Below are 25,651 nucleotides of genomic sequence, written 5' to 3'. Positions count from 1 at the left end.
TCAAACTCATGTCCATCAAGTCAGTGATGCCATCCAACCATCTCATCTTCTGTCATCCCCTTCTGTTAGGGGAAGCACACTGATTGAAACACCCACTCTGTCCAGGTACCATAGTAATGATTTGCATGAGTTGTTTTATGACAGGAGATCCTGATAAGGAACAGGGAACTAATAAGCCATCACCAACCAGAAGAGTTAGGGAAAGGTCTAAAGGAGACACTGCGTGCCCGTCCAACTTCCCAGAATCCCTCTCGCTAGCATCCATCTTGGCTGAGCGATGCATGCGCCACCAGGAAAGATTCTGAATTAGAATGATTGGTCAAAAACCACCCGGAAAGTAATCCCATCACCGTAAAACACGACATTGTGAGCCACGTGGCAGAGCAGTTCTCCTGGGTTCCCTTACCCTACTGCTCTCCACCCAGGTGCCCTTTCCCAATAAAATCTCTTGCTTTGTCAGCACATGTGTCTCCTCGGACAATTCATTTCTGAGTGTTAGACAAGAGCCCACTTTCGGGCCCTGGAAGGGGTCCCTCTTCCTGCAACACTTCTCCTGCCTTCAATCTTTCCTAGCATCAATGTCTTTTCCAATGAGTCAGTTCTTTGCATCAGGTGGCCAGAGTATTGGAGTTTCAGTTTCAGCATCAGTCCTTCCAGTGAATAGTCAGGACTAATTTCCTTTAGGATTGACTGGTTTAGCAAGGACGTCAGCAATTACTGAGTGACATGAGAAACCACTGCAGGGGTTTTGAGTAGCAGAATGACATGACTTGATATATGTTTTGATAGGATCACCCAGGCTATTGAGAATAGTTTGAGAAAGGACAAGGGTGGAGATAGAGAATTTAGGAAGCTATTATTATCATGTAGGTGAAAAATCATTAGACTAGGGGGTTAGTAGAGGATAAAATTAGTAGAGGGCAGGTGCTGATTGACTAGAAGTGGGGTGTAGGAGAAAAAGATGTCAAAGATCTTGGGCCTTGTCACTGATAAAGTAGGGCAAGATGAAGAAGAAACAAGTCTGGGGATATCAGGAGTCTAGTTTTAGACATGTTAAGTTTGAGATGTCTGTTAGACTTTCAACTAGACTTATTGAGTAAACAACTAGATGGACAGGTCTAAAGTTAAAGGGAAAGAATCCCTCTTCCTTTGAAATAATCATGGGGAAGACTGCCTGATATCATGTGAGGTATTAGATCCAGCAAGCAAGGAATTAACAGTGTGCAAAGTATATCAGATTTATCTCCAGAAATGCAGAATGCTCAATTCATCAGGTTTTGATAATTTCTTAGTTTCAGAGATGGGTTCTTTTCCATGTTTCTTCTAAGTAATCTTGGCACAAAACTCCAAGGAACATGGCAACAGGAAGTGAGTTCTCTTAAACTGACATCCTGGCTTTTAACATCTGCTCTCTTAATGTGACAACTACCACTCAGTGATAGTTACTGTCATTATTTTGTTTTTTGTTTGATATACTTCCAGCTAGACTGTTATTTCTTGAAGATAAATTGAGATGTCCTTCCGTGTATTTTTCCTTGAATATCAATACATAATTGTTGATTAACTGAACATATATTAGACTTTCCAAATAACACCAGCTCAATCTGATCAGGGATTGGGGGCAGGAGAAGGGGACGACAGAGGATGAGATGGCTGGATGGCATCACTGACTCGATGGATGTGAGTCTGAGTGAACTCCGGGAGTTGGTGATGGACAGGGAGGCCTGGCGTGCTGCAATTCATGGGGCTGCAAAGAGTCGGACACAACTGAGCGACTGAACTGAACTGAACTGAATCTGATCATTCTTTAGACCCAAATACCTGCAGAAGCTATGGCCAACTCTTATGTAGATATGTTCCTTTGTACATCCTTTTAAGCCGGAGGAACGCATAAACTCTGAGAGCTAACTTCACTTCTAGAGTCCCCTTCAATGGCTCACTCAGTGTGATATATGCACACATGAACCAGAAGGTCTGTAGTTGGAGAAGGTGCTCTTTATCATTCAAATAGCTGTGGGGTGAATGGTCTGGAAAGGTTCTAAGAAAAACCAGAAGGTGTAAGCATTCAAAAAATCAACATTTCCACATTACAGTTTCTTTCCTAGCTTGCAATGAAAATCTGTTTCCGTGATGACATGAAGCAATTCTAAATGTGTTTTCTAGTAGCTGAGAGACATCTGCTTAAACAACTATTATTTTGAATTCTGTTTTAAAGTTGTTTACTTTAGACATATGAATTTTATAAAAATCTCCTTGAGGGCTTATTTTGTTTAATTCCCTGCAGTTTCTCCAGCACTTTGAATAGTGCCTAGCATTCAGTAGGCATCCAATAAATATTTATTGAAGGAATAAGTGAATATAATCAAATCAAGAAAATACTGACAGCACATTTAAAGTGGATTTCTCAGTTGTAACACATGTCATCATTTAAATTTGGCCTAAAATTATAATATTTGACAGAATATTCAGAATATTAATTTTCTTATATAATATTTGAGCTAGTTTTAAGTTAAAAGTATAAAAATCCATTGAATTATACACTGTCCTACAAAAGAATGAGTCATTTAGATGTATTTGTTAATTAGTAAACTAATTCATTCAACAAATATTTATTAAATATCTATAAAACACAAACATTAATGTTAACTACCCCAGATACAATGATAATTTCTATTCTCAAACATTAGCAATCTAGTGGGAGAGATGGACACACAAAGAGATCATAATAAATAAACTAAAAATAACAATAAAAATACATCTAAAATATTATACAGATAGAGAAGAGAGGAGCCCAGATCTTGAATGAAATCATAAAGAATAATTAGGAATTTTCTAGGCAGAAGTGTAGGTTATGAGGGCATTCCAAGTAACATGACCAGCATGAATAGGTTTGGAGTAAACCACGTTATATATTCAGGGAGACTTCGAGCATTTGCAGTTCATAGGCAGGAGAGGTAGCCAAAAACACACAAAACATGGAGGTCCCAGTAATCACACCAAGAAGCTAGAGTTTCACCCTCTGTATAGTGAGAAATTAACAAATTAAGCATATTGGTGATACAGTCAGATCTGCATTTAGAGAGATCACTTTGGTGTTAAGGTTGGATTTTAGGAGACAAGCCAGGAGACTGTAAATTCAGTTAGACAATGGCCCAGGTAACACGCCCAAGGAAGAGATGATGAAAGTTGGGTTACAGAGTAAATAGGGATTAAAAAAAATAGAAATATTTAGGAGACAAAATGTGTAGAACTCTGTGATTAGCAGAATGTGTAGATAAGGATGAAGGAGTAATCAAAGGAAGCGCCTAGGTTTTGAGTTTATGTGAATGGGTCCATCATCTGAAATACAGAACATCAGGACAAGAGCTCATTCCAGGGGAAATCTGAAATGTCTATAGATCATCTATTTGGAGAAACTAGTTGAAAAGTTGATCTAGAGGCCAGGAGAGAAGACGTAGTTTAGAGATATAAAATTAGATGACCTCAGCCTGTCAGGACACAAATGGTAAACAAATGAAGCAGGAGAGGAGGTCTTCCAAAGAAAAGATACAGTGGCAGGTGCAGAGGGTCTAGATTGCCTCTCTGGGGAACCCCAATGTTAGAGGGGAAGACAAAGAAGATGAGCTCTCAAAGGAGACAGAGCAGAAAGAGCCAGAGATGCAATGAAAACTGGCAGAGTGTGGTGTCACCAGAGGAATGGAAAACTTCAAGCAGAAACGAAGGAAAGTTCAAATGCAGCTGAGGTTTAACAAACTGAAGACAGCAAAGTAAAGATTAGGTTCAATAGCCCAAGGTTGTGGATGACCTTGGTTGGAAGAGTTCTAGCACAGAAACCAAGAAACAGTATAGCTCTGTAGAAAGTCAGATGGAATTGGATTTGAATCCCACCTTGCCTACTTAATGAGCTTGATTATTACCTCTCTGGACTTCAGTTTCCTCTTTGGTGAAATCTACCTTCCTGTGGGTGTTTGTAAAAATTAGAGATGATAGGTGAGAACTAGGTTACATACTAGAGGAAAGCAGAAGCAAGTGGAAGGGATTGGGAAGGTGAGAAGTGGAAGCACAGGCTCATGCCTAGACTGGATTTCAGCCCTTCATTACTCCCGCAACATCATGTCCTATAAGAGCCTCAACCTACAACACTGTTTATGTGAGCATGGGGTAGGGACTTGGGGGAGACAAAAAACGGACTGACAAGTGGGGCATCACATGGAGCTTGATGGCACAATATGTGGACATACCAGTCTAGATGGCTGTTGGTTTCTGCCCCAGGAGCATGCAGATCTCTGGGGCTGGAAAGAAAAGGTGGCTTTTAGTCTTGATCTTGGGCTGGGGTTCTGAAGATCAAATGCAACGGGAGAATAAGGGGGCCATTAATGGTGCTGATGAGGAGCAGTTGATATGGCTAGAGCACAGATATGAAAGGAATATAGGGCCTGATAACTAGCGGGCAAATGAAAATTCTAGGTCAGTGGATCTCAATCCAGGGCAATTCTCATCCCTCCCCACTCCTTAGGGATATCTGGCAATGTCCAGAGTCATTTGCGTTTGTAACAAATCAGAAGGAGGAGGTGTTACTGGCATCTAGTGGGTAGAAGCCAGAGATGTTATTAAATACCCTACAAAGCACAGGACAAAGAATTATCTGGCCCCAAATGCCAATGGTGCCACAACTGAGAAACCCCGATCAAGGGATTGCACTTTCCCTGCTGAAAAAAGCAAACCCCTCACTCAGATTAAAAAAAAACAAAACGCTTATAGGGAAATCTATTGACTCATTTATATTTTTATTCCCTATGGCATCTAGAAAAACATTTCTCTCATAGCAATAATAAAATGATAAAATAATAATGCTAGTAATAATAGCCAGCAATAATTGTAGAGTACAATACTATGTATTAATCACAGCGCCATGTTTTATAGGGATTGTTTTACTTCCTTATAAATACTACAATCCCAGGCCAGAGGTAAACTTGGGGAACTTGAGCCAGCTTTTCTCATCTATCTGTGTAGTCTCCCCTGAAAGAAGATCTGGCTCCTCTTCTACTCATAATTCATAATGCTGATAGCTATAAAATGTCAGTGCTAAATACTACCATTTATAAACGCCTTTTTGTGTATCAGGTGAACACTTTAATTTGTTTAATCCTCACAACACTCCATAAAATTATTCTCATGTTCAATTTATATTTGAAAAAACTGAGGCTTAAAGAAGTTAATTGTTCAATGTCCTTTCTACATAGAATACAAAGCAGCAAGCACTGGATTCTAACTCAGGACAGTTTCCAAAACTTACACCCTCTGCATGTTTCCAAATAAAATTATAGTCATTTTGGACACTTTTGCATTTTTCAATCTAGATAATCTTTACAAATAGATATGTTATGGGCTATTTTTGTTAAGGAGTTTTCTTTCTTGCCCTTTCCACTTCAGGGACTATGTGCCTACATATATTTGCTATTTTTAGCACCTGGATCAGCTTCTGATAGTAACTTGGGTTTATTCAGTGATAGTCATTAAATATTTATTGATTGTCTCATATATGCAGACACTATTCTAGACACATCAGATACCATTGTGACTTGGACAGGCAGTGTCCCTTTGTTCAAGAACCTCGGGTTTGGAAGGGGTGATGGGTAATAAACATGTAAAGAAACATAAAAAATAAATTCAGGTACTGATGAGTGCAAAGAAGGAAACAATGAAAAATGTAGATCAGGTACTAGCAGCACTAAAGTAGCCAGGGAAATACTTCTGGGTTGGTAACAACTACATGGTGAGTAAATTGATGAGAAGAACGTGACCATGTGAAAATCTAGGGGTGGAAGGTGGGAGTAAATGACTCAAACAGAAGGAAAAAACCAGCGCAAAGATCTGAATGCGAAAATAACCTTCTTGGGTTTGAAGGTGAGCCTTTGGTGAGCCTGCAAGTTTTGGAACAAGAGAGAGGTCAGTGAGATTGAGGGAGATGAAGCCAGGCAGGTGGGCAGAATTTCTGTCCTGCAGGTTTCATTGGCCAGGGGGACACTCTCAGTTAATGTTTCCATTAAGCGTAACCTTTATCAAAGACTTTTAAAAACAGAAAGTGTAATGTTCTTAAAGCAGAAATTTAATTAAATCACATTTAATTTTTTTTGGATAATTTTGATAGAAAACGTGGCCAGTGCATGCGAAGCACTTTAGGAGTCTGCAGGTAATTTCAGTTCTAGTCCTACCAGAAATGGGACAGAATCAATCAAAAGTGAATTTTACCTGAAAATAAAATGGATGAAAAGACTCTCTAGTCCATCCTCTCTCTTAATGGTTGTTAATGGTCTTACAACCACCTTCATATATATATGTGCTTAGTTGCTTAGTCATGTACAACTCTTTGCAATCCCATGGACTGTAGCCCACCAGGATCCTCTTTCCATGGGGATTCTCCAGGCAAGAATACTGGAGTGGGTTGCCATTTCCTCCTTCATCACATATATATAGTATATTGCAAAAATGAAACATTCATTAGGATGCTAATATTCTGTTAAAGAATATTTGGGCATATTAATTCCTTCTATTTTTTATCAGAGCACTTAGATGGAATGTTGCAATTTATTCGTTCTCAGAAGTAACAAATAGTTCTTGATTTCTTTCCACATACTTGATTTTTTCCCCATGTACTTTCATGTACTGTGTCTTCACATATACTCACCCTGTGTTTGAATATCCAAAATTTTATGCAATGGAGGATCCAAGAGGTCAAGTAGGATCACCTAGATCACACTGCTAGAAAGTGGTGGCACAGTGACCTAAGATAATATTGTCTCTTTCAGATCCAAGGGGTACCTGTATATAACTGGGTTTTAATACAATTTGTTTTCATGAAATATGTTTTCTATTTTACACATTGAAAAGTATTTTGCAAAGAAATTCATACATGGTACACCAAACTGTCAAAAAGTCTGCAGCACATGAAAAGCAAAAGCTTCTGCTCTAGATCCTGCATTATGTTCTGGAAATACGAAAGAGATAGTGACTAGGTCTCCATGGGGAAGGTCAGAGGAAAAGCTTCATGGAAATGATGACACCAAAGTTTGAAGAACCATGGAGCAAAAGGAGGGCAGAGCTAACCGCACGTGCATATTCAGGGAATGGTTCACATGGCTCCCAGAACTGGATCGTGGGGTGTGCAGTAGGGATTAGCAGTGGTCAACTGAGAGGACTTAAGCTCCAGATCATGGTTGACTTCATATGTCATATTTAATATGTTGGGCATTATCATGGGGCAGATGGAGAACTATCAAGGATTTTTAAGTAGGAGAATCATAGTTTTGACATAATGTTTGAAATCTTAATATAGAAACAAAGCTCTCTTCCTATAAGCTCATACAAAGACATGGGCACACAAATATGGAAATATCATCTGAAGCCCACCCTCGCCTGACTTCTAGTCCCTCTTAACCCTAATCAGCTTTCTGCTTACCTTGATCCTGTGGACCAGAGGAGCAAACAGAAACACAAAGAGCTCCACAGTAGCCATGGAGTTCTGGAAAATCTTCCTTCGGTTATTTTCTTCCTCATCATTGGAGGTGCTTTGGCAAGGTTGCCCTGGAGAACCCTGGTTTTCAACCTGGTGGATGAAAGCACTGCTGCCGCCACCCCAGCTGGAACCTCGGTCTGTGCCCCCAAAACGCTCGCTGTTGCAGTCCTGTGGGGCCTCCAGGAGCATCCAATGCAGGGTATGAAGGAGCTTTGTCTCAGCAACACCCAGTTTATCCTGGTGTCCTGCATAGCACAACCACACAGCCAGGTTAAGGCAGACTCTGTGACCAGGACAATGATGTCAGCCTTGCATCTGGGAAGAACATCCTTGCTTTAAGGTTCTGCGGCTTGATTTCCTGGGAGACACTAGCATTTCTCTGCACCACTTATAGCCATTGTTAGAAGGGTCCATTATTGTTTGGGGACTTTCTAACTGGCTGCAGTCTTTGCAGAACAATATGCTGCCACAGGGAAAGAAACTGCATGCATCACATCTCTTCAGCCAGATACCCACATATATTTCCAAATAAAGAGCACAATGGTTAAGAATATTGGTTCTGAAGATAGCTACTCCATTTTGAATGCATGTGTGCTCATTACTCCCAACCTAGGGATCAAACCCATGTCTTCTGAGTCTGCTGCATTTCAGGTAGAGTCTTTATCCCCTGAGCCACCTGGGAAGACCTGGTGTGATTAGAAAAGGCCCCTCTATAAAGGTAACACTTGAGTAAAGATCCACATAAGGGGAAGGAACCGGATGGAGAAGAGCTTGGGATAGATGGCTAGGACATAATGCTATGTGGGAAAAGCAATCTGCAAAATAATCTAAGCAAGAAAAATAACACATATGTGCAGACATGCACACATACTCATAGTACTACAAAGTTGGGAAAAGGTCTGGAGGGGAGCATGCCAAATGCATGAAGGTGGTTGCTTATGACATTGGGAGGACTAAAGGACAACTCTGGTTAGAACTCATCTTGAATAGGTGAGAGGCCTTAGTTTCTCTATAATATTCTGATGTTCAAAAGGAAGACATATTCACAGTTTACTTGTAAAGTGAAAAAAATTTAAAAAGGGAGCTAGTTCTCTCATTGGCAAAATGGAGATAACAGTGATATGAAACTAAGGGAGATTTTGTGAGAATTAATTGGGAATGTGCGCCAAGTGCCTGGGAAAGTAATAATACAGGTTGCTATTGTGGGTGTTATTATGAGTGTTACCGTGGATGAGGACAATGGTGTGTTATGAAGAAGAAATGCAGGTGCACCAACCTAACTTGTTCCTGTTTGACAGCAGGGTTGCAGTGCAGTGGAGGACATGAGGCAAAGCAGCTTGTACCAGTTCCCATCTGGAAATGCTCTGGATGGCTTCAGAGAGGGCTGGAGAGAGGCCATGCAGCTTGTTTTCTACTAACACTCGTTCAAAGGACTATAGACACCAAAAAAAAAAAAAAATTAAATTAAGAAATTAGAGATTCTAATGGGTGGAAAAATAGACAAGGTATCGTATATCCTAAAAGATGCAAACCACTAGTCCAAATTCTTTAGAGAGCACTCACATTGCATTTCATTGTACATGTTGACGTGAAATGAGTCAACGATAATTTCCTATCATCTACCCATTTTCAAACAGGCTTCCCAGTTGGCCTGCATGCTAAGTCGCTTCAGTCATGTCTGACTCTTTGCAACCCTGTGAACTATAGCCCACCAGGCTCCTCAGTCCATGGGATTCTCCAGGCAAAAATACAGGAGTGGGTTGCCACATCCTACTCCAGGGGATCTTCCCAACCCAGGGATGGAATCCGCTTCTCTTATATCTCCTGCACTAATAAGCAGACTCTTTTACCACTAGCGCCACCTGGCCCCACCTAGCGCTAGTGGTAAAGAACTCGCCTGCCAATGCAGGAGTCAAGAGATAGAGGTTTGATCCCTGAATCAATAATATCCCCTGGAGAAGAAAATGAAAACCCACTTCTATATTCTTGCCTGGAAAAATCCCATGGACAGAGGAGACTGGCGGGCTCCATGGGGTCCGCAAAGAATTGGACTTTGACCACCTCATGCGAAGAGTTGACTCATTGGAAAAGACTCTGATGCTGGGAGGGATTGGGGGCAGGAGGAAAAGGGGACGACAGAGGATGAGATGGATGGATGGCATCACCCACTCGATGGATGTAAGTCTGAGTGAACTCCGGGAGTTGGTGATGGACAGGGAGGCCTGGCATGCTGTGATTCATGGGGTCGCAAAGAGTCGGACACAACTGAGCGACTGACTGAACTGAACTGAGCACACCCATTTTTAAGTTTTTGATCCAAAGTATATTGCTTGAATTATTAAATGATTTTTTACTTCAACTAAAATAAGCTCCCATCAAAAAGAATACAGCACATTTAACTATATGAAGTATTTAGAAGTAGTATTTTCTAAAATGCTCTTGGATCATCTATAGGAGCTCTCCCTGCTGCAGATCAAGGTGAGATGTCTTTTGTAAAAGTATCTGGAGGGACAGAATTTTTGTGAATGTTCAACAAATGTTAAATAAGATAGACCTCTTATAAGAGATCTGACTTTGGGGTCTCTGAATTATTCCATGTGCCTAGCAATGACCTGACAATGGGACACCCCTTATATAATGCCTGGAACCGTAAGATAGTTAATATACCTATTGAATAAAGAAAAAAAAGGAGGAAGAGAATAAGGGAAGGAGAGAGGAGGAAAATAAACCATTTTTTGGCTTTGTTCGTTTATTAAATCTTCTGTCCTAGCCAGTACTTTCAGCAAGCAAAACACCTACCCCTCCCCCCAGAACAAGTTTGACCTATTGAGTTGTTTTTTCCTTTTTGAAGGTGGAGGAAGATATTACTGTAGGGTGTTGGAGAAAGTGTAGTTACCAAATATTAGAACAAATTTAATAAACACTTGACTTGTATGAACAGAACCTGATTGCTACTTGATGTCCCAAATGGTCTAGAGAATTGTGTTCTCCATGATCATAATAGCAGTCCCAAGTGCTCAAGCTGTATTATTGGAATTATTAGGATATATAAGAAAAATATGACTTAATACAGAGATTTTCCAAAGAAAGCTATTTACATTTGACTCAAGAAAAAAGATAAATTCACTTTCATAATGAAAGGCATGCTAGGGTTTGGTAAGGAGTTCTATCAAAGATGTAGTCTCTGGGAAAGGCAGATCCAAACACTTTAAAATTCCTCAGCCTTTGGTTCCTAACTATTCATTAAGTAAAGGGTGTATATGTTAGACATTAAAAAATTATAAAGAATTTATACAGTCTGGATGAATGCACTTTTAGAGGATGAGTTATATACCTTATAACCTCAAGAAGCTTTAGATACTTACTATCATTTTCTTCTTAAATGTTACTAATATAACTTTTTGTCATTTTAAACCAGGAAAATTTTTTCTATACGTATATCACTATCTATCTGCAGCTATGACTGTGACTTAGTTACTTGATATTATGTGACTACATTAAAATGTCAGACATATCTTTGCCAAGAAGAGAGAAAAGTCAGGGTTATTTTAAGCTAGTATAACTGTAAGCTTGGTTTGAGGAAGATTCAGAGATTTCACGTGTCAAATTACTTTAACCTGAGCTTAGTAGAATAAATTCCATTAAGAAGTTAGATATAAAAAATATATGTGACAATTTGAAGAGCAGGAAATGCAATAAAATAAATTCCTATTTGAGTGTGTTTTGTACATATATTTGTGTGTCAGTGGGATGTTTAATCTTCCAGTTGGCTTCTGTAATAGTCTGTGGCCCTAACACATTTCAGAGCTCCTTACTAGAAGGTCATCTACTCTCTATCTGGTCATTTGCAAATATCATGGCAATATCCAAATAAGTAGGTTTCTACTTTTAAGCTATAATATATACAATGTCGGGCTTCCTTGGTAGCCCAGATGGTAAAGACTCTGCCTGGAATGCAGGAGACCCCGGTTCGATTCCTGGAGAAAGGATAGGCTACCCATTCCATTATTCTTGCCTGTAGGATTCCATGGACTGAGGGACCTGACAGACTACAGTTCATGGAGTTGCAAAGAGTCAGACATGACTGAGTGACTTTCATTTTCATATACAATATAATGACCTTTATGTGAGCTCCAATTTTTAATGAAGTCTGTAAAAAAACCCATTTTAATTTTGCTTCAGTTTTTCATCTTGTCCTCAGTTTGTAAAAAGACAATTTTTAAGTCATGAGATTCCCTTAGAATCTCAGGACAAGTGCACTCTATTTTGCATAAATATTAATAGCATTATTATAATTATTTCATATCATCCACTTTGGAGTTGTACAAAAAATGGAAGACATAAAAGTTCAATATTGCATATTACTTTGAGTAGTTCATAGGCTTGCATTTTATGAGCTTACACTACATAATATAATGTCTTGTTGACTTGATAACATTTCTCAATTTTGTTGATTAAGGATTTGACTGTTATACTTGCCCTCTGTCATTTCCCCACTCTCTCTTCTTCTGTTCTACTCCTCCCCACTTAGGGCCTTCAGACTCACTTTCCCTCTGCTCTTCTCTCAGCTGTTCCTCAGTACCTTCCTTCAAATCTTTGTCCAAGGGTCACATAAGGAGGCAAACCTTATCTATCCACGGTTTCTAACATGAAAACTTCACCCTAGTGCTCTATAATTTCCTTTCTTGCTTAAATTTTGTCCATAGTATACATCACCATTTGGCTAGCTATCTATTTTATTTATTTATGAGGGTCCCATCCCCCTCCCAGTAGAATACAAACCCTGTTTTGATTATTGCTCCATCTCATCATCTAGAACTGTGTCCGGCACATAGTAGGTACTCAGTAATGTTCGCTGAGTGAATTAACATGTATAGTAAGTACATTTAACACCATTCTTTCAAATTACCACATGATATATGGAAATACTCTTTAAATGATGAATATCACATACCACACAAGAGGCTTCATACTGCTTTCCCAGTTTAGGCCTCAAAAATGCACTGAAAAATTAAGAGAGATAATTGTTATAAACACATGCAAAATTATTATTAGAGCATCCATATGACATTTTTCAACGGATAAGACATGCAAAAGTCAAATTTCATGCCTCCCTATGCCTTGTTTGTGACCAGGTGTTAAACAGCTGACATTTGCTTTTTTACGTGCAATTACATACATGAAAAAGGTGTGAATTTCTACATTTTCTGTATCAACTCTTATTCTGAAGACTTTTTATCTAATTGGATTCTACATTGCCAGTGGTCAGAAGTATTGCATTACTCATGTGTACAGTCTTACTCAAAACTGAAAAATGAACCCAGCTTGTGGGTTATGATTTTCAGAATCTAATTTCTTATCTGATAAATCTCTAACAACAAGAATAATAATGGAAACCTTGTTTCCTGTTTATTGGAATAGGTTTCAGGGTTTTTTGGCTTTTTTTTTTTGGAAAAAGAAAATTCTTATTAAAAATGAGTCTTCTCAGAGGTTTTAACCAGGAAGATTACACTGGCTGGATCCGAGCAAAAATGGTTAACAAGTGGGCATAGCAGATATTCGACAAACAGGAGCTGGAAAAACAACAGGTCAACGGGCTGGAATTACAGCAGGAGACGGAAGGGGAATTGGACACAGGAGCACAACCAGTCATAATTATCTCCCCTAATTCCCCGCCCCCTCCTCCTAGGCTCTCTGCCCTCTCACCCCCTAAATAACGTATATTGCCAATCTGCTTGTCGTCAAACTTCACTGAAATATTTTTTTAAATGCGTGTTTTTAAGCGGGTTTGGAGAGCTTGCTTTCCAGCCTCAGAGAGGGAGCTGCAAGCTGTGGCGCGGCCTCAGCAGCAGCGACCACAACCCAGGCGGCCCCAGGGGCGCCCCCAGCCCTGGGCGCCCGCGGTGCGCCCTCTGCGCCCCTCACCTGGTTTGCCGCCACAGGAAGGTCTGGATGGGCAAGGGGATACCACGGCCGCTGTCTTGCTCCTGGCCCTCGGAGCTCTTCCTCTTCACCATGATGGTGGCTCCTGGGAGTCCTACTGCAGGACTCAGCGCTGGCTCCTCGCTAGCCGCTGCCCCCGCCTCTTCCTCCCTCTGCTCTCCCCAACTCTCATCCCCTCCTTCCCCTAGGCAGAGCAGACTCTCTCCGCCCTGATCCCCCGTCCCTCTCCCCTTCCCCCGCCCCTCCTCGAGCGTGGAACATGGCTGCAGGAGGAGGGGAGGGCTGGAGGAGCCGCGGAGCGAGGAGGGGGGCGCTCGGAGGAGCAGTCCGCCTCGCCGCCCCCGCGCCCGCTCCTTGCTTTCAGCACCTCCCACTGTGGACAGCGGCCCGCGCCGGACGCACGGGCGGGAGACCAGCGCAGGGGACAGGTTGAGTAGACTTGGGATGGCCGAAAGGGTCCAAACTCCGCATCGCACGCAGGTCCCCTGCGTAGCCTCTTTAGCCCCCAGATTCCGGCTTCCTCCCTTCGGAACTGCACCCTAGGAGTGTACCCTGTCCTGCTTCCCAACCTTGGCATCTGAAGAACTGTCAAGGTCTAGGGAGGAGGAGCTTTGGGAAACCGCAGAGCAGTCACTAAGCCTGGCATCATTCGCACCTCTAGCAAGGAGGTCAGAAGTCCACCCTTGGGGTTTAGCAGAAGGAGCACATGAAAATTTTTAGAAGTGTAAACCAGAAAGGAAGCAAGCTTGGCAAGACAGAGAGAGAAAGCTTGAAAGTTCTGATGGGAGAATTTACTGTAAAATGGTAACCACAAAAAGTAACAATGCTTGTTCTGCCAAAGCAGAAATATTGCCAAACCAGCAAGTTATGGGTATCAGTTATTACAACTAGAGAAAGAACATTTGAATCATGCTGTTAGAAAATGTGGTTTATTGTTTATAGTCCCTTAGTGAACTTGGGTTACTCTATCTCATTGATAACTGCCATTTTACTTAAGTTGTCATAGTCAAAGCCCTATACAACAGTTTATAAGTGGATTTTTAGATGTTTTATCTGGTAGTAAAACAAGTAGGGATGGGGTCAAGTGAAGCAGTTTGAGTAAAAAATTCATTGCTGTGGATTCAAATATTTGCAAGTGAACAGAGCTGCACACCATTTTGAACAAAGATACTGGTGTGACCCATGAAATGGAGAATCAGAAACCCTAAAGCCTAATCTCAACAGATAGAAATAGTTTCTGTTAACCACATGTGTGTCTACTTCATATAGAGAGAACTATACTGCATTTATTGGTATTTTCAGTTTTCATTTAATTTATTGAACTTTTTTTTACCATCATTGGACAAATAATTTTATAATTAGTATCAGCAGCTCTGTCAGGAGGAAAAAGATAACAATGATGTTTTATAACAACAATGAGTAATCTCATTTCTTAGAATTATAATCATGCTTTCTTCAATAATTCACAAATACTTTCCATTGCTTAAGTCAAGTGGGTATGTGCTCAGTTGTGTCTGACTCTGTGCAGCTCCATAGATTATAGCCCGCCAGGCTCCTCTGTCCCATGAAATTTTCCAGGCAAGAATATTGGAGTGGGTTGCCATTTCCTCCTCCAGGGAATCATACTGACCCAGGGATCAAACTTGAGTCTCCTGCATCTCCTGTATTAGCAGGTGGATTCCTTACCACTGAGCCACTTGGAGCTAGGACAAACAAAGGAAACTTAGAGATTATCTACCTCTACTTCCAAATTTGACTGATAAGGGTAATGAGGCCTAGAGTTATAAATGACTTTCTAGCTGGCTAATGCTAGATCCCAAAGGAGAAGGAATCTTCATGATTCTTGACACAGAACTTTTTTTTAATAGTGCTGTGCTTAGTCACTCAGTCATGTCCGACTCTTTGCACCCCATGGACTGTAGCCTGCCAGGCTCCTCTCTCCATGGGGATTCTCCACGCAAGAATACTGGAAGGGTTGCCATGCTCTCCTCCAGGTTTCTTTTATAGGCTAGATGCTAAATAGGTTTTCTTTCTTGTGTCAACTCAGATCAATTGGTAAGGCCTTTCTGTTGTGAAAGACTGTGAAGTTAAAGCAGGTACTTTAAGACAAACCTGCTATTATTGATTAGTGCTGTCTGCTATGTGAACAGCAGGGGGGGAATAACAAATGTTTGTTATGTCTTTTCAAAACTCTTCTTTATACACAATCCTTGAGGCTAAACTTTCAATATTTCTTCTGATTTGCTTGTAGCTGCCATCACTAACAATGTTACTTATGCTGTCAAAGGTTTTCTACTCTAAGAGAGGTAATATGTCTCAGTGGGCCAAATTTAGATTTGATCACTAGGAAATATGTTAGTCTCAGTGTTGGGATCCTCATTGAGTTTTCTTGAATTGTTTCTCAATTTCTCATGTTGCTAAATGTCTCTGGCTTCTGCATTATTACCACATGGCCTGTCTGACTAGGATCTCAAAGCTGCCAGGGCAGGACTAAAGCTCTGAGTACAGGTTAACTCCAGTTTTGCTCTTCTTGAAATCATCTTTTAATATGAATCTTGAAATAAATAAAAATAGATTTTAAATAGTTTATTCATATTTACTGAGTCTGTTTCATATGCCAAGCACTAATTTATATAGATTCCTGGCCATAAGAAACTCACAGTATTGAAGGGAAGACAGGCAAAGAAAAGCGTACAATTGGAGACATGATACAAATTCAATTATAAACAAAAGGACAAGAAATAAAATATAGGCAGGAATAAGTTTGAGAAAGGTTATGTACAGCAGGCTATAACATTTGGTTAGGATAGGAAGACTTTAATAGGGCAGTAGATGGGGAAACAGTAGAAACAGTGTCAGACTTTATTTTTGGGGGCTCCAAAATCACTGCAGATGGTGACTGCAGCCATAAAATTAAAAGACGCTTACTCCTTGGAAGAAAAGTTATGACCAACCTAGATAGTATATTCAAAAGCAGAAACATTACTTTGCCGACTAAGGTCTGTCTAGTCAAGGCTATGGTTTCTCCTGTGGTCATGGATGGATGTGAGAGTTGGACTGTGAAGAAAGCTGAGCACTGAAGAATTGATGCGTTTGAACTGTGGTGTTGGAGAAGACTCCTGAGGGTCCCTTGGACTGCAAGGAGATCCAACCAGTCCATTCTGAAGGAGCTCAACCCTGGGATTTCTTTGGAAGGAATGAAGCTCCAGTACTTTGGCCACCTCATGCGAAGAGTTGACTGACTGGAAAAGACTCTGATGCTGGGAGAGATTGGGGGCAGGAGGAGAAGGGGACGACAGAGGATGAGATGGCTGGATGGCATCACGGACTCGATGGACGTGAGTCTGAGTGAACTCCGGGAGATGGTGATGGACAGGGAGGCCTGGCGTGCTGCGATTCATGGGTCGCAAAGAGTCAGGCACGACTGAGCAACTGAACTAACTAATTAACTAAAGAGTTCATATCCATTTAAAAATGACTGATATGACTAGAATGGAGAGCTTATTTGAAATAGGCAAGATTGCATGTGGACATCTAATTATGAATATTAGGAAAATATCCTATGAGATCCTGAACTAAGGATGTGACAATAGAGCTAGAGATAAGGAGATGGTGGACTTGCAGAGGCAGAATAGATAGGACTTGATAACAAAGTGGGCATGAGGAAAGAAAAATATTACAGTAGTTAAAACCTTAGGAGTTCAGCCAAAAAAATAGTTTAGTTATAACGCCCTGGGAAAGGTTCTTCACCAAGGTTTTCAATTAATAGTACTTTCTCCATAGACATGTTGTGAAATTAATGTTAACACTTGTAAAGAATTTAAGACAGTCCCTGAACTATACTAAGCCTTCAGTAAACATCAATTGAAACTCTAAATTTTCTATTTTGAGCAACTGAGTAATGATGATCTCATTCAAAGAGAGAAAAAGTTGGCAAGGAGAATCATGTTCTTATTTTATGCGTGTGTGTGGGTGCATTAATGAATTTTCCTTGAGTATCTATTGGCAATTCCAATGGATATCATGAAGAGACAGCTAGAACTATGGATACAGCACTCAGAAAAGTTAACAGGGTAGGATAAATGGATTAACATGCTAGAAAAGGTAGTTGAAACTATGGAAGTATCAATATGTGAAGTAATTCAGGTGAACACACAGAAAGAGAGAGAGGAAAAAAAGATCCCAGTTTGGAAGTATAGGGGACATCAATTTTAGTTTTTTGTCACAAAAGATGTTTCTGAGAGGTAACAGCATAGGGTAGGGTAGGCAAAATTCTAAGATGGCCCCCAAGATTCCTGCCCCCTGGTAAACATCTTCTTCAAGTTTTTCATTAAAAAACATACTATCTTAGGTGCTGCAGTGAAACAATTTGTATACCCTTAAAATTAAAAAAAATTATTGATAGGCTTTATTTCTCAGAGAATTTTGGTTTAAAGAAGAATTTGCACAGAAGGTATAGAGGGTTCTCATCTATTCTGTCTTTTTCAGCCCACAGTTTCTCTTGCATTGATGTGGTGCATTTGTTTTATTGATAAGCCAATTTGATAGGTTATTATTAACTGAACTGATAGTTTACATTAGAGTTCACTCTTTATGCTGTATAGTTGTATAGGTTTTTCCAAATAATGTCATCTATCCATCATTAGGGAGAAGGCAATGGCACCCTACTCCAGTACTCTTGCCTGGAAAATCCCGTGGATGGCAGAGCCTGGTAGGCTGCAGTCCATGGGGTTGCTAAGAGTCAGACACGACTGAGTGACTTCACTTTAACTTTTCACTTTCATGCATTGGAGAAGGAAATGGCAACCCACTCCAGTGTTCTTGCCTGGAGAATCCCAGGGACGGGGGAGCCTGGTGGGCTGCCATCTATGGGGTCGCACAGAGTCAGACATGACTGAAGCAACGTAGCAGCAGCATCCATCATTGTGATATGCAGAGTAGTGTCTTGCTTTAAAAATTCTCTCTCTTCTACCTATTCATTCTTTCCCATGCCTCCCCAACCTCTGGCAACAACTAATCTTTTCATTGTCTCTATAGTTTTACTTTTCCTAGGATGTCTTATAGTTGGAATAATATAGTGGGTAGCTTTTTCAGATTAGCTTCTTTCACTTAGTATTTAAGTTTCCTCCTTGTATTTTTGTAACTTGATAGTTCATTTCTTTTCATGGCTAAGTAACATTCCATTTGTACCACTGTTTGTTTATCCCCCCCCCTTTTTTTTTTTTTTGGCCACACCGAACAGCTTGTAGGATCTTAGTTCCTCAACCAGGGATCGAACCTGGGTCTTGGCAGTAAAAGTGTGGAGTCCTAAGCACTAGACCATCAGGGAATTCCCCATCCATTCATCTACTGAAGGAACACCTTGGCTGCTTCCCATCCTTGGCAATTATGAATACAGATGTCATACACATTGTGTGTGCAGGTTTTTGATAGATGTAAGTTTTCAACTCATTTGGTAAAATTCCCTGGAGTGTAATTGTTAGACTATACTTTAAGACTGATTATCTTTGTAGGAAACTGTCAAGCTGTCATTCAAAGTGTCTGTACCATGGAAATTTTTAAAATAACAGATTTGGAAATGCTTATGGGCCAAAATTAAAGGGTCATTTCAGAAGAAAATGCTGGATATATTTGAGAAAGAATAGTTAACAAAGTTCTGAAGCACAGCTGGAATCATCATTCTTTGGTGGAAGAGTAATTCCTAAGAAAGGAGATTAAAAGGAAGAATGGTAGAGGCTAACTTAGAAGGAAAAGAGGAAGAATGAGAATATGAGAGATCTCAGTCTTGATGGCCTGTATAAAGCTGTGAACTAATCAATTAGGTCCTTTTTAAAGAATGATATTAAGTAGAAAAAGCTGGATACCTGTCAGGAAAATATTAATAGCAGTCTTGTTATATGTCATTGAGTACTTGTTATATGTCCAGGTTTGTTTTAAGTATATCAATTAATTGATCCAAAAAACTAAGAAGAGAAAAATGAGATACAGAAAGGTTACATAACCTGCCTGAGGTTACACAGTAAAAGTGCTAAAAGAAACTGTGAAGTCTGGCTTCAAAGTTATACTGTAACTTTCTATTACAGTCTTGAGTATTGTGAAGCTGTCAGGGTTTGGAAGAAGTGCTATGAATTATGTAAGTGAGAGCTGCTTAAGGACATGTAAAAGAACTCTGCTAATCATTCTTAGAAGAAGAAGAGCTAATGGTCCTTTCCATTCCCAACTCCCCTTAAGGTAATGAGTCATATGGAGGTGGAAAAAAACATATAATAAGCACTGTAAAGATCTGTTTTCAAAATAATATTTTAGTGGAGAATTAAGATTACCACGATGGCTTCTCATACCTCACTGAAAACCTCCAAACATTTCTTGCCTTTGGGTAAGAGATCTGCCTTCCCTGCATGGCTTTCTCTACCTTGCTTTCTTTAATTCAGAGGAAGAAACCAAAGAACTAAGTTAATTTGATTAATCATACCACTGAAATTAATAAACTACTCCATGATAATCACTTCTTATGTTATCATCTCACTGTGTAAGACACTGAATTGAACGTGGAGCTTTCCCAAAGGTGGTACCCAGTGATAGAGTGGCTTTGGGTCAGAAGAAGAATCTGGCTACAGGGCTTTAGGAAACATGTGAGAGGGCACTGCAAAAAGATCCAGACAGATGTAACCAAATGTATGTCAGCCTTGAAGGTTATCCTCTCTTTTAAATGGAAGGGCAAATTTTAATAGCGGCCCAGTGCCAAGTTGTCAGATAAGTGTATAAATAAACATTCTTTGCAAATAAACTGAGCAGAGAAGAACAGTCTGGATTTTGGAAAATATTGCTTTAGTAAGCAGAATCCAGAATGCTGTGTAAGTATCTGAGAGTTAGTAGTAATATAAGCACTCATAGTAATTAATAAAAACAGTTTTGGCAAGAGCCCGCTGTTACTCTGCAGCAACTCACTAGAATTTTAAGATGAGGCATGATTGCTGTGGTCATGTGTCTATCAGTCAAAGTGTACAATGAATATATTGATGCTGCAGTTTAGGAATTTGAGGGGAGAGACCACACTTACTTTAAGCTCACACTCATTATCCAGGAATGGATATAGCCCAGGTGTCTTGGGCACTGTTAGCCCAATAGCTGCTGTCTCTGAGGAGAACAGTCCCAGTGGTCCTTCAGTGAGCAGAGCAAAGCTCCAAAGCCCAAGTTCATACTTTTCTGAGCTCCTTACTCTGGACTGCAAGGTTCTCCATGACTGACCTCATTACACACAACTCTAACCACTCCACTTTGCCCTATGTTTACTAGCCCTTCAAGAATCTTATACCACTGGTCTGTCTTCTTCTATATCTTTACAAGGCTGGCACCTTTTCACCATTTAGGCCTCAGTCCAAGTATAACCTCATCATTTAAGACTATTGATTAACCTGCCTGAAATTGTCTTCCCTATCCTGTTCCAGAAAGCTATTATTTTCCCCTGTTTTTTTGCTTCATAAAATTTATCATTCTCTGAATGTTGTATCTATGTTTTAAGGTTTGTCTGTTTCATCTACAGGATAGCAACAGAATCTCTAAGATATTCAGGGATAAATCCAACAAAAATAGTTGGTGCCATTGTGGAAAAGATACCATAAATTGTTCAAGGCATAGAGACTGGCAAAAATACCATATTCCTAGGTAGGGAGAGTCGTTTTTAAATGATATTTTGTTATTCTTTTAAAAATGAGCTATCAAGCTATGAAAGACATAGAGGAGCTTAAACACATATTACTAACTGAAAGAAGCCGATGTGAAAGGCGATAAACTGTATGACCTCAGCTATTTGTCATTTGCTATGGAGACAGTGAAAATATCAGCTGCTGCCAGAGGTTGGTGAGGGAGGGGAGACAGATGGGCAGAACAAAGAGGTTTGTTCAGACAGTGAAAATACTCCATACACTATTATGATGACGAATACATGTCATTATATATTTATCCAGAACCACAGAATGTGTGGCATTAAGAGTGAACTGTAAGGTAAACTATGGATTTGGGGTGATAATAATGTGTCAGTGTCGGTTCATTAATTTAACAGATATCCCACTCTAGTAGGGTATGGGGGATATGGATAATAGGAAAAGCTATGTAGGTTTGGGGGCAGTGGAAAAATGAGAAATCTCTCAACTTTGTTGTAAATCTAAAACTGCTCTAAAAATAAAGTCTTCTAAAAAGTCTTGTAATACTATGTTTTGCCAAGAATAGAACTGCCAGCAAGGACTTAATTTATAAAATAATTTTAGAGACTAATGTGGCAATATCTAGGAAAATTAAAATATATGCACAAAATTCCTGAGGTAGACTTTGGAGGATATATCACTTCTATGAACAAAAAGATAAGGACAATAATTACTCATCACAACAATATTTTGGTAGTAAATTCTCAGTATCCTATGCATATCCATGTATAGGAGGATACATTAGCTATGACATAGTCACATGATGGAATAGTACTATATATAGGATTTAATGTGTATAGAGTTCCATGTATCAACATGGGGAACTTTCCAAAATACAGTGCTGAATGAACAAAAAACGTGCAGAATTATGGTAATAATAACATCACAAAATAATGCTATATATATTATTTATAGGCAGGTATAATAACCTAGTGAATATGTTTGACATCATCATTATTGTTTCACCGAAAACAGGGCCTGAAATAATGGTTTACATGTTGCCTTTTTCTGGGGTGTGCAATTCAAGGGGGTAGAAGTGAACTAAAAACAGACAAGCTAGGGAAGGAGGAAAGCGAACAGGATGGTGCATTACCAAGCTGAGTACTACCTTGTAACAGGAGCAACTGACTGCTTGATCTGGAAACTGTTCTCTGAGAACCTGCTTCTCAGAATAACTGCTTGTCAAGAGAGTGTATCTACAGAAGGAAGTGAGAAAAGTGTATCTGGAGGTTTGGTTTGCTCTAAGAAGTATTAGTTCCTTTGAAATAGGGAAGAACAAACCTGACTCCATATGAGATCTGTTTCTTTTACTTTAATCTTCATTTTCTGTTGCTTTTGCTTTGAGTTAAGAATGTCGCCGATAGCTGGAAATACACAGGATGGTCCATTCTCAAGCCTCTGACCATTAAAACTATAACACTTTTCCACTCATATAGAGATAAAAAGGTGCAGAACAGAGAATAACAATTGTCTTGTTGGAGGTTTACAGGAACGTTGTGACCTGACCTATGTGGACAGCTGCAAGAACAAAGGATTCCTACATCAAGAAGTTTCTAACAACCAACTATGTCCCTCCCTCACCTTGTTTAAAAAAAATTATTGGAGTTTAGTTGCTTTACAATGTTGTGTTAGTTTCTATTGTACAGCAAAGTGGATCAGTTATACACGTACATATGTCCCCTCCTTTTTGGATTTCCTTCCCATTTAGGTCACCACAGAACACTGAGTAGAGCTCCCTGTACAATACAGTCTGTTCTCATTAGTTATCTATTTTAGACACAGTATCAATAAGATATATATGTCAATCTCAGTCCACCCCATCCCCTCCTTTCCCCCTTGGTATCCATATGTTTGTTCTCTACTTCTTTAAAAATGCTCTGCTGAAAATTCTTAGAGCTGAGGGTTTGGGGAAGGGGCATGAGCCTCTCATCCTCTTGCATGGCACTGAGATAAACCTTCCTCTGCTCCAGACTTTGATATTTCAGTGTGTTTGGGCTCACTGTGCATTGAGCACACAAACTTTTACTCAATGATACCTTCACACACTCCCTAGATATGTATGTGTGGACACGTATGTGTGGACACAGAGAGGCTCCTGCAGCATCTCATGCTTCAGCATCCAAAAGGATTTCTGGGTTACTAGTTGTGTATGTGGCGGGGGCACCAGTCAAGATAAAGTTGGCAAGAGTCCAAATAGTATTGGTCTCTGCAGAAGTGATTAGAGCTTGAACAAGTGGTCACTGGCTCTAGAAACAGGTGAGGCCAAGAGGATTCGATATGGCACTTAAGTTAAGAAATGATAACCACTATTCATTCTTAAAAGCTAGGACCCTGAAACCTGGGTCCTTCCTGGATTCAAATACCAGCATTGCAGCTCACAAGCCATGTAATATTGAAAATACCACTTAACGTCTCTGGGAGTCAGTATCTTCATCTGAAAAACAAGAATAACAAGCATAACTACTTTGTACAGCTGTTGTGAGGATTAAATTAAATGAATCAGTATAGTTTCTGATTCCAACTGTTGCATAACCAGTGATTAGTCTGAATTTTCATGGCATGGAACGACCATTTTATTGGGCTCATGATCCATGAGTCAGGAATTTAGGAAGTCTCAGCGGGGTAGTTCTCGTTTAGAGTCTTTCACGCAGTTACAGGTAGTCATAAGCTGAGACTGTAGTTATTTGAAAACTTAAATGGTCTATATGCCTAAGACAGCTCGCTTACATGGCTAACAGTTGATGTTAGCTGGGAGTTCAGCCCAGGCTGTCCATTGGAGCAAATATGCACAGCCTCTCCTGAGTGTCAGTCTCTGGGTAGCTGGATTTTTTACAGCTCACTTCACCCAGAGAGCATCCCAAGAGAACCAGGTAGAAGCTGCCTAGTCTTTTGTGATCTAGCCTCAAAAACCATGTAGCAATACTTCTGCTGCAGTCCATAGGTTATAGGTAAGTCACTCAGTTTCCTCCAAATTCAAGAGGTAGCAACACAGATTCCACCTCTCAATGGGAACAGTATCAAAGAATTTGCAGCCGTCTTTCAAAATAACCACAATATAAGTATAGTACTCAGAACAGTGCCTGTTCTACTCTATCACTGGTATGATTCTTTGGATGTGATGCCATAGGCTTTTAGCCTTTTAAATGAACTCTTCTGTTGCTTAGCCTTTTTAATTTTGTCTTCATTTTATAATCCATGATGTTTCTTCATGGAGTGACACTGGGGAAGATGGACAAACAACAATGCTGATAATTATCAGAGCTGGTATTATACAAACCTTGCAATTATGTGGAGAAAATGACTAGAGCATTTTCATTTAATTTTTTCTTTGCCACTTGGTATCTTGTTAGTCAACACATCCCTGAAGCACAGGGTGAGATGGCACATTATCACTCGCTGCTGCTTGTGAGGGATGGGGGTGAATGCTAGCTGCTAACATCACTTGAGAATCCACTTATTTGAAATCACAACACATGAATGATTTCTGTTTTAACTTTAATTCATGTCAACCCTCTGACTCCTATCAATTGTCTGACAGCTCTGTTTCAAGAATGCAAACATCTTTTTCTTCTACAGCTTTAAGACAGGAAGAAATAAGTACCTTGTATTTCAAGTACATTTCAATATCTTAAAGCCTATTTTTGCTTGTTTCTAGTTTTATAAACAATCACATGTCTTTGGCTGAAAGAGTAGGAAAGCTTCCTGATATTAGAAGTCATATTTGCTGAGTCACTGTGTATTTATTTTAATTTAACATAGGTATGTTGAATATTTAAAATATTTTCAATTCTCAGGCTTCATTATTATGCAGTTTGTTATATTGTGATGATGAAAATATTTATATTCTTACTTTATATTATGCTGCAATGTAATGAAGGAAGCTTTATTTTTTTTAAGGTGGAAATGCTGAGCAGCCCCTTAGAAAACTATTCTTCAACTTAATTTTCCATCTGAAGTATATGATAAAATATTTTTAAAAATCTTTTATACCACCAATCTTAGAATGAAGAGATTCATGTTTTCCTACAGTCTAAACCATTTCTGCACAGGAACCAATTTCGAAGAAAAATTTGTTCATTTTAGAAAGCATGTCCTTTTAAAATGTGGAAAATGCAGTATCTGCACTTAATAGTCTATGGATATTTTCTTGCTAATAAAAGGTTTGTTTGTGTGTAACTGGCCAAGCTTCAGAAATAGCTTAATCTGTGTGCCCTGTAATTTGTAATAATGGGCATAGGTGTGAGGGAACCTATCAATGCTGGGCTCCTTGGGAAATAAGCAGGGAGAAGCAGTCTCCCTGTAACACTTCTCCATACCGCTGTGTCACTGCTTTTACCCCTTGTTCCATCTGTTCTCTGGTTCAAGGTGAGAATCTGTCCCCAACTCAGTCATGAGACAGCAGCACAGACCCCAGACCCTGACCCGCCCCTGCAGAGAGAGCTTTCTCTGTTCCCCAGCGAATACCATTATTTCTTGCACCCCAACTGCA

At 39.8% G+C, this 25,651-nt stretch overlaps 1 protein-coding gene across 1 annotated transcript in view; it reads right to left on the bottom strand.

Annotated features, from left to right (window-relative positions):
• UNC80 (unc-80 homolog, NALCN channel complex subunit) overlaps window positions 1–25,651 on the bottom strand; it is a 239,685-nt gene that overhangs the window by 198,161 nt on the left and 15,873 nt on the right. Inside the window, exons 2-5 of the mRNA XM_069573767.1 lie at window positions 13,442–13,998; window positions 12,471–12,519; window positions 8,793–8,949; window positions 7,460–7,761 (exon numbers count right to left, since the gene is read on the bottom strand). Of these exons, the coding sequence (XP_069429868.1) occupies window positions 7,460–7,761; window positions 8,793–8,949; window positions 12,471–12,519; window positions 13,442–13,998 (1,065 nt within the window). The remainder of the gene's footprint in view (window positions 1–7,459; window positions 7,762–8,792; window positions 8,950–12,470; window positions 12,520–13,441; window positions 13,999–25,651) is intronic.

Source organism: Ovis canadensis, chromosome 2 (genome assembly GCF_042477335.2).
Source record: "Ovis canadensis isolate MfBH-ARS-UI-01 breed Bighorn chromosome 2, ARS-UI_OviCan_v2, whole genome shotgun sequence".
Classification (NCBI taxonomy): Eukaryota; Metazoa; Chordata; class Mammalia; order Artiodactyla; family Bovidae; genus Ovis; species Ovis canadensis.
The sequence above is the reverse complement of the archived record's forward strand: the minus strand, read 5'-3'. Positions and strand labels throughout refer to the sequence as shown.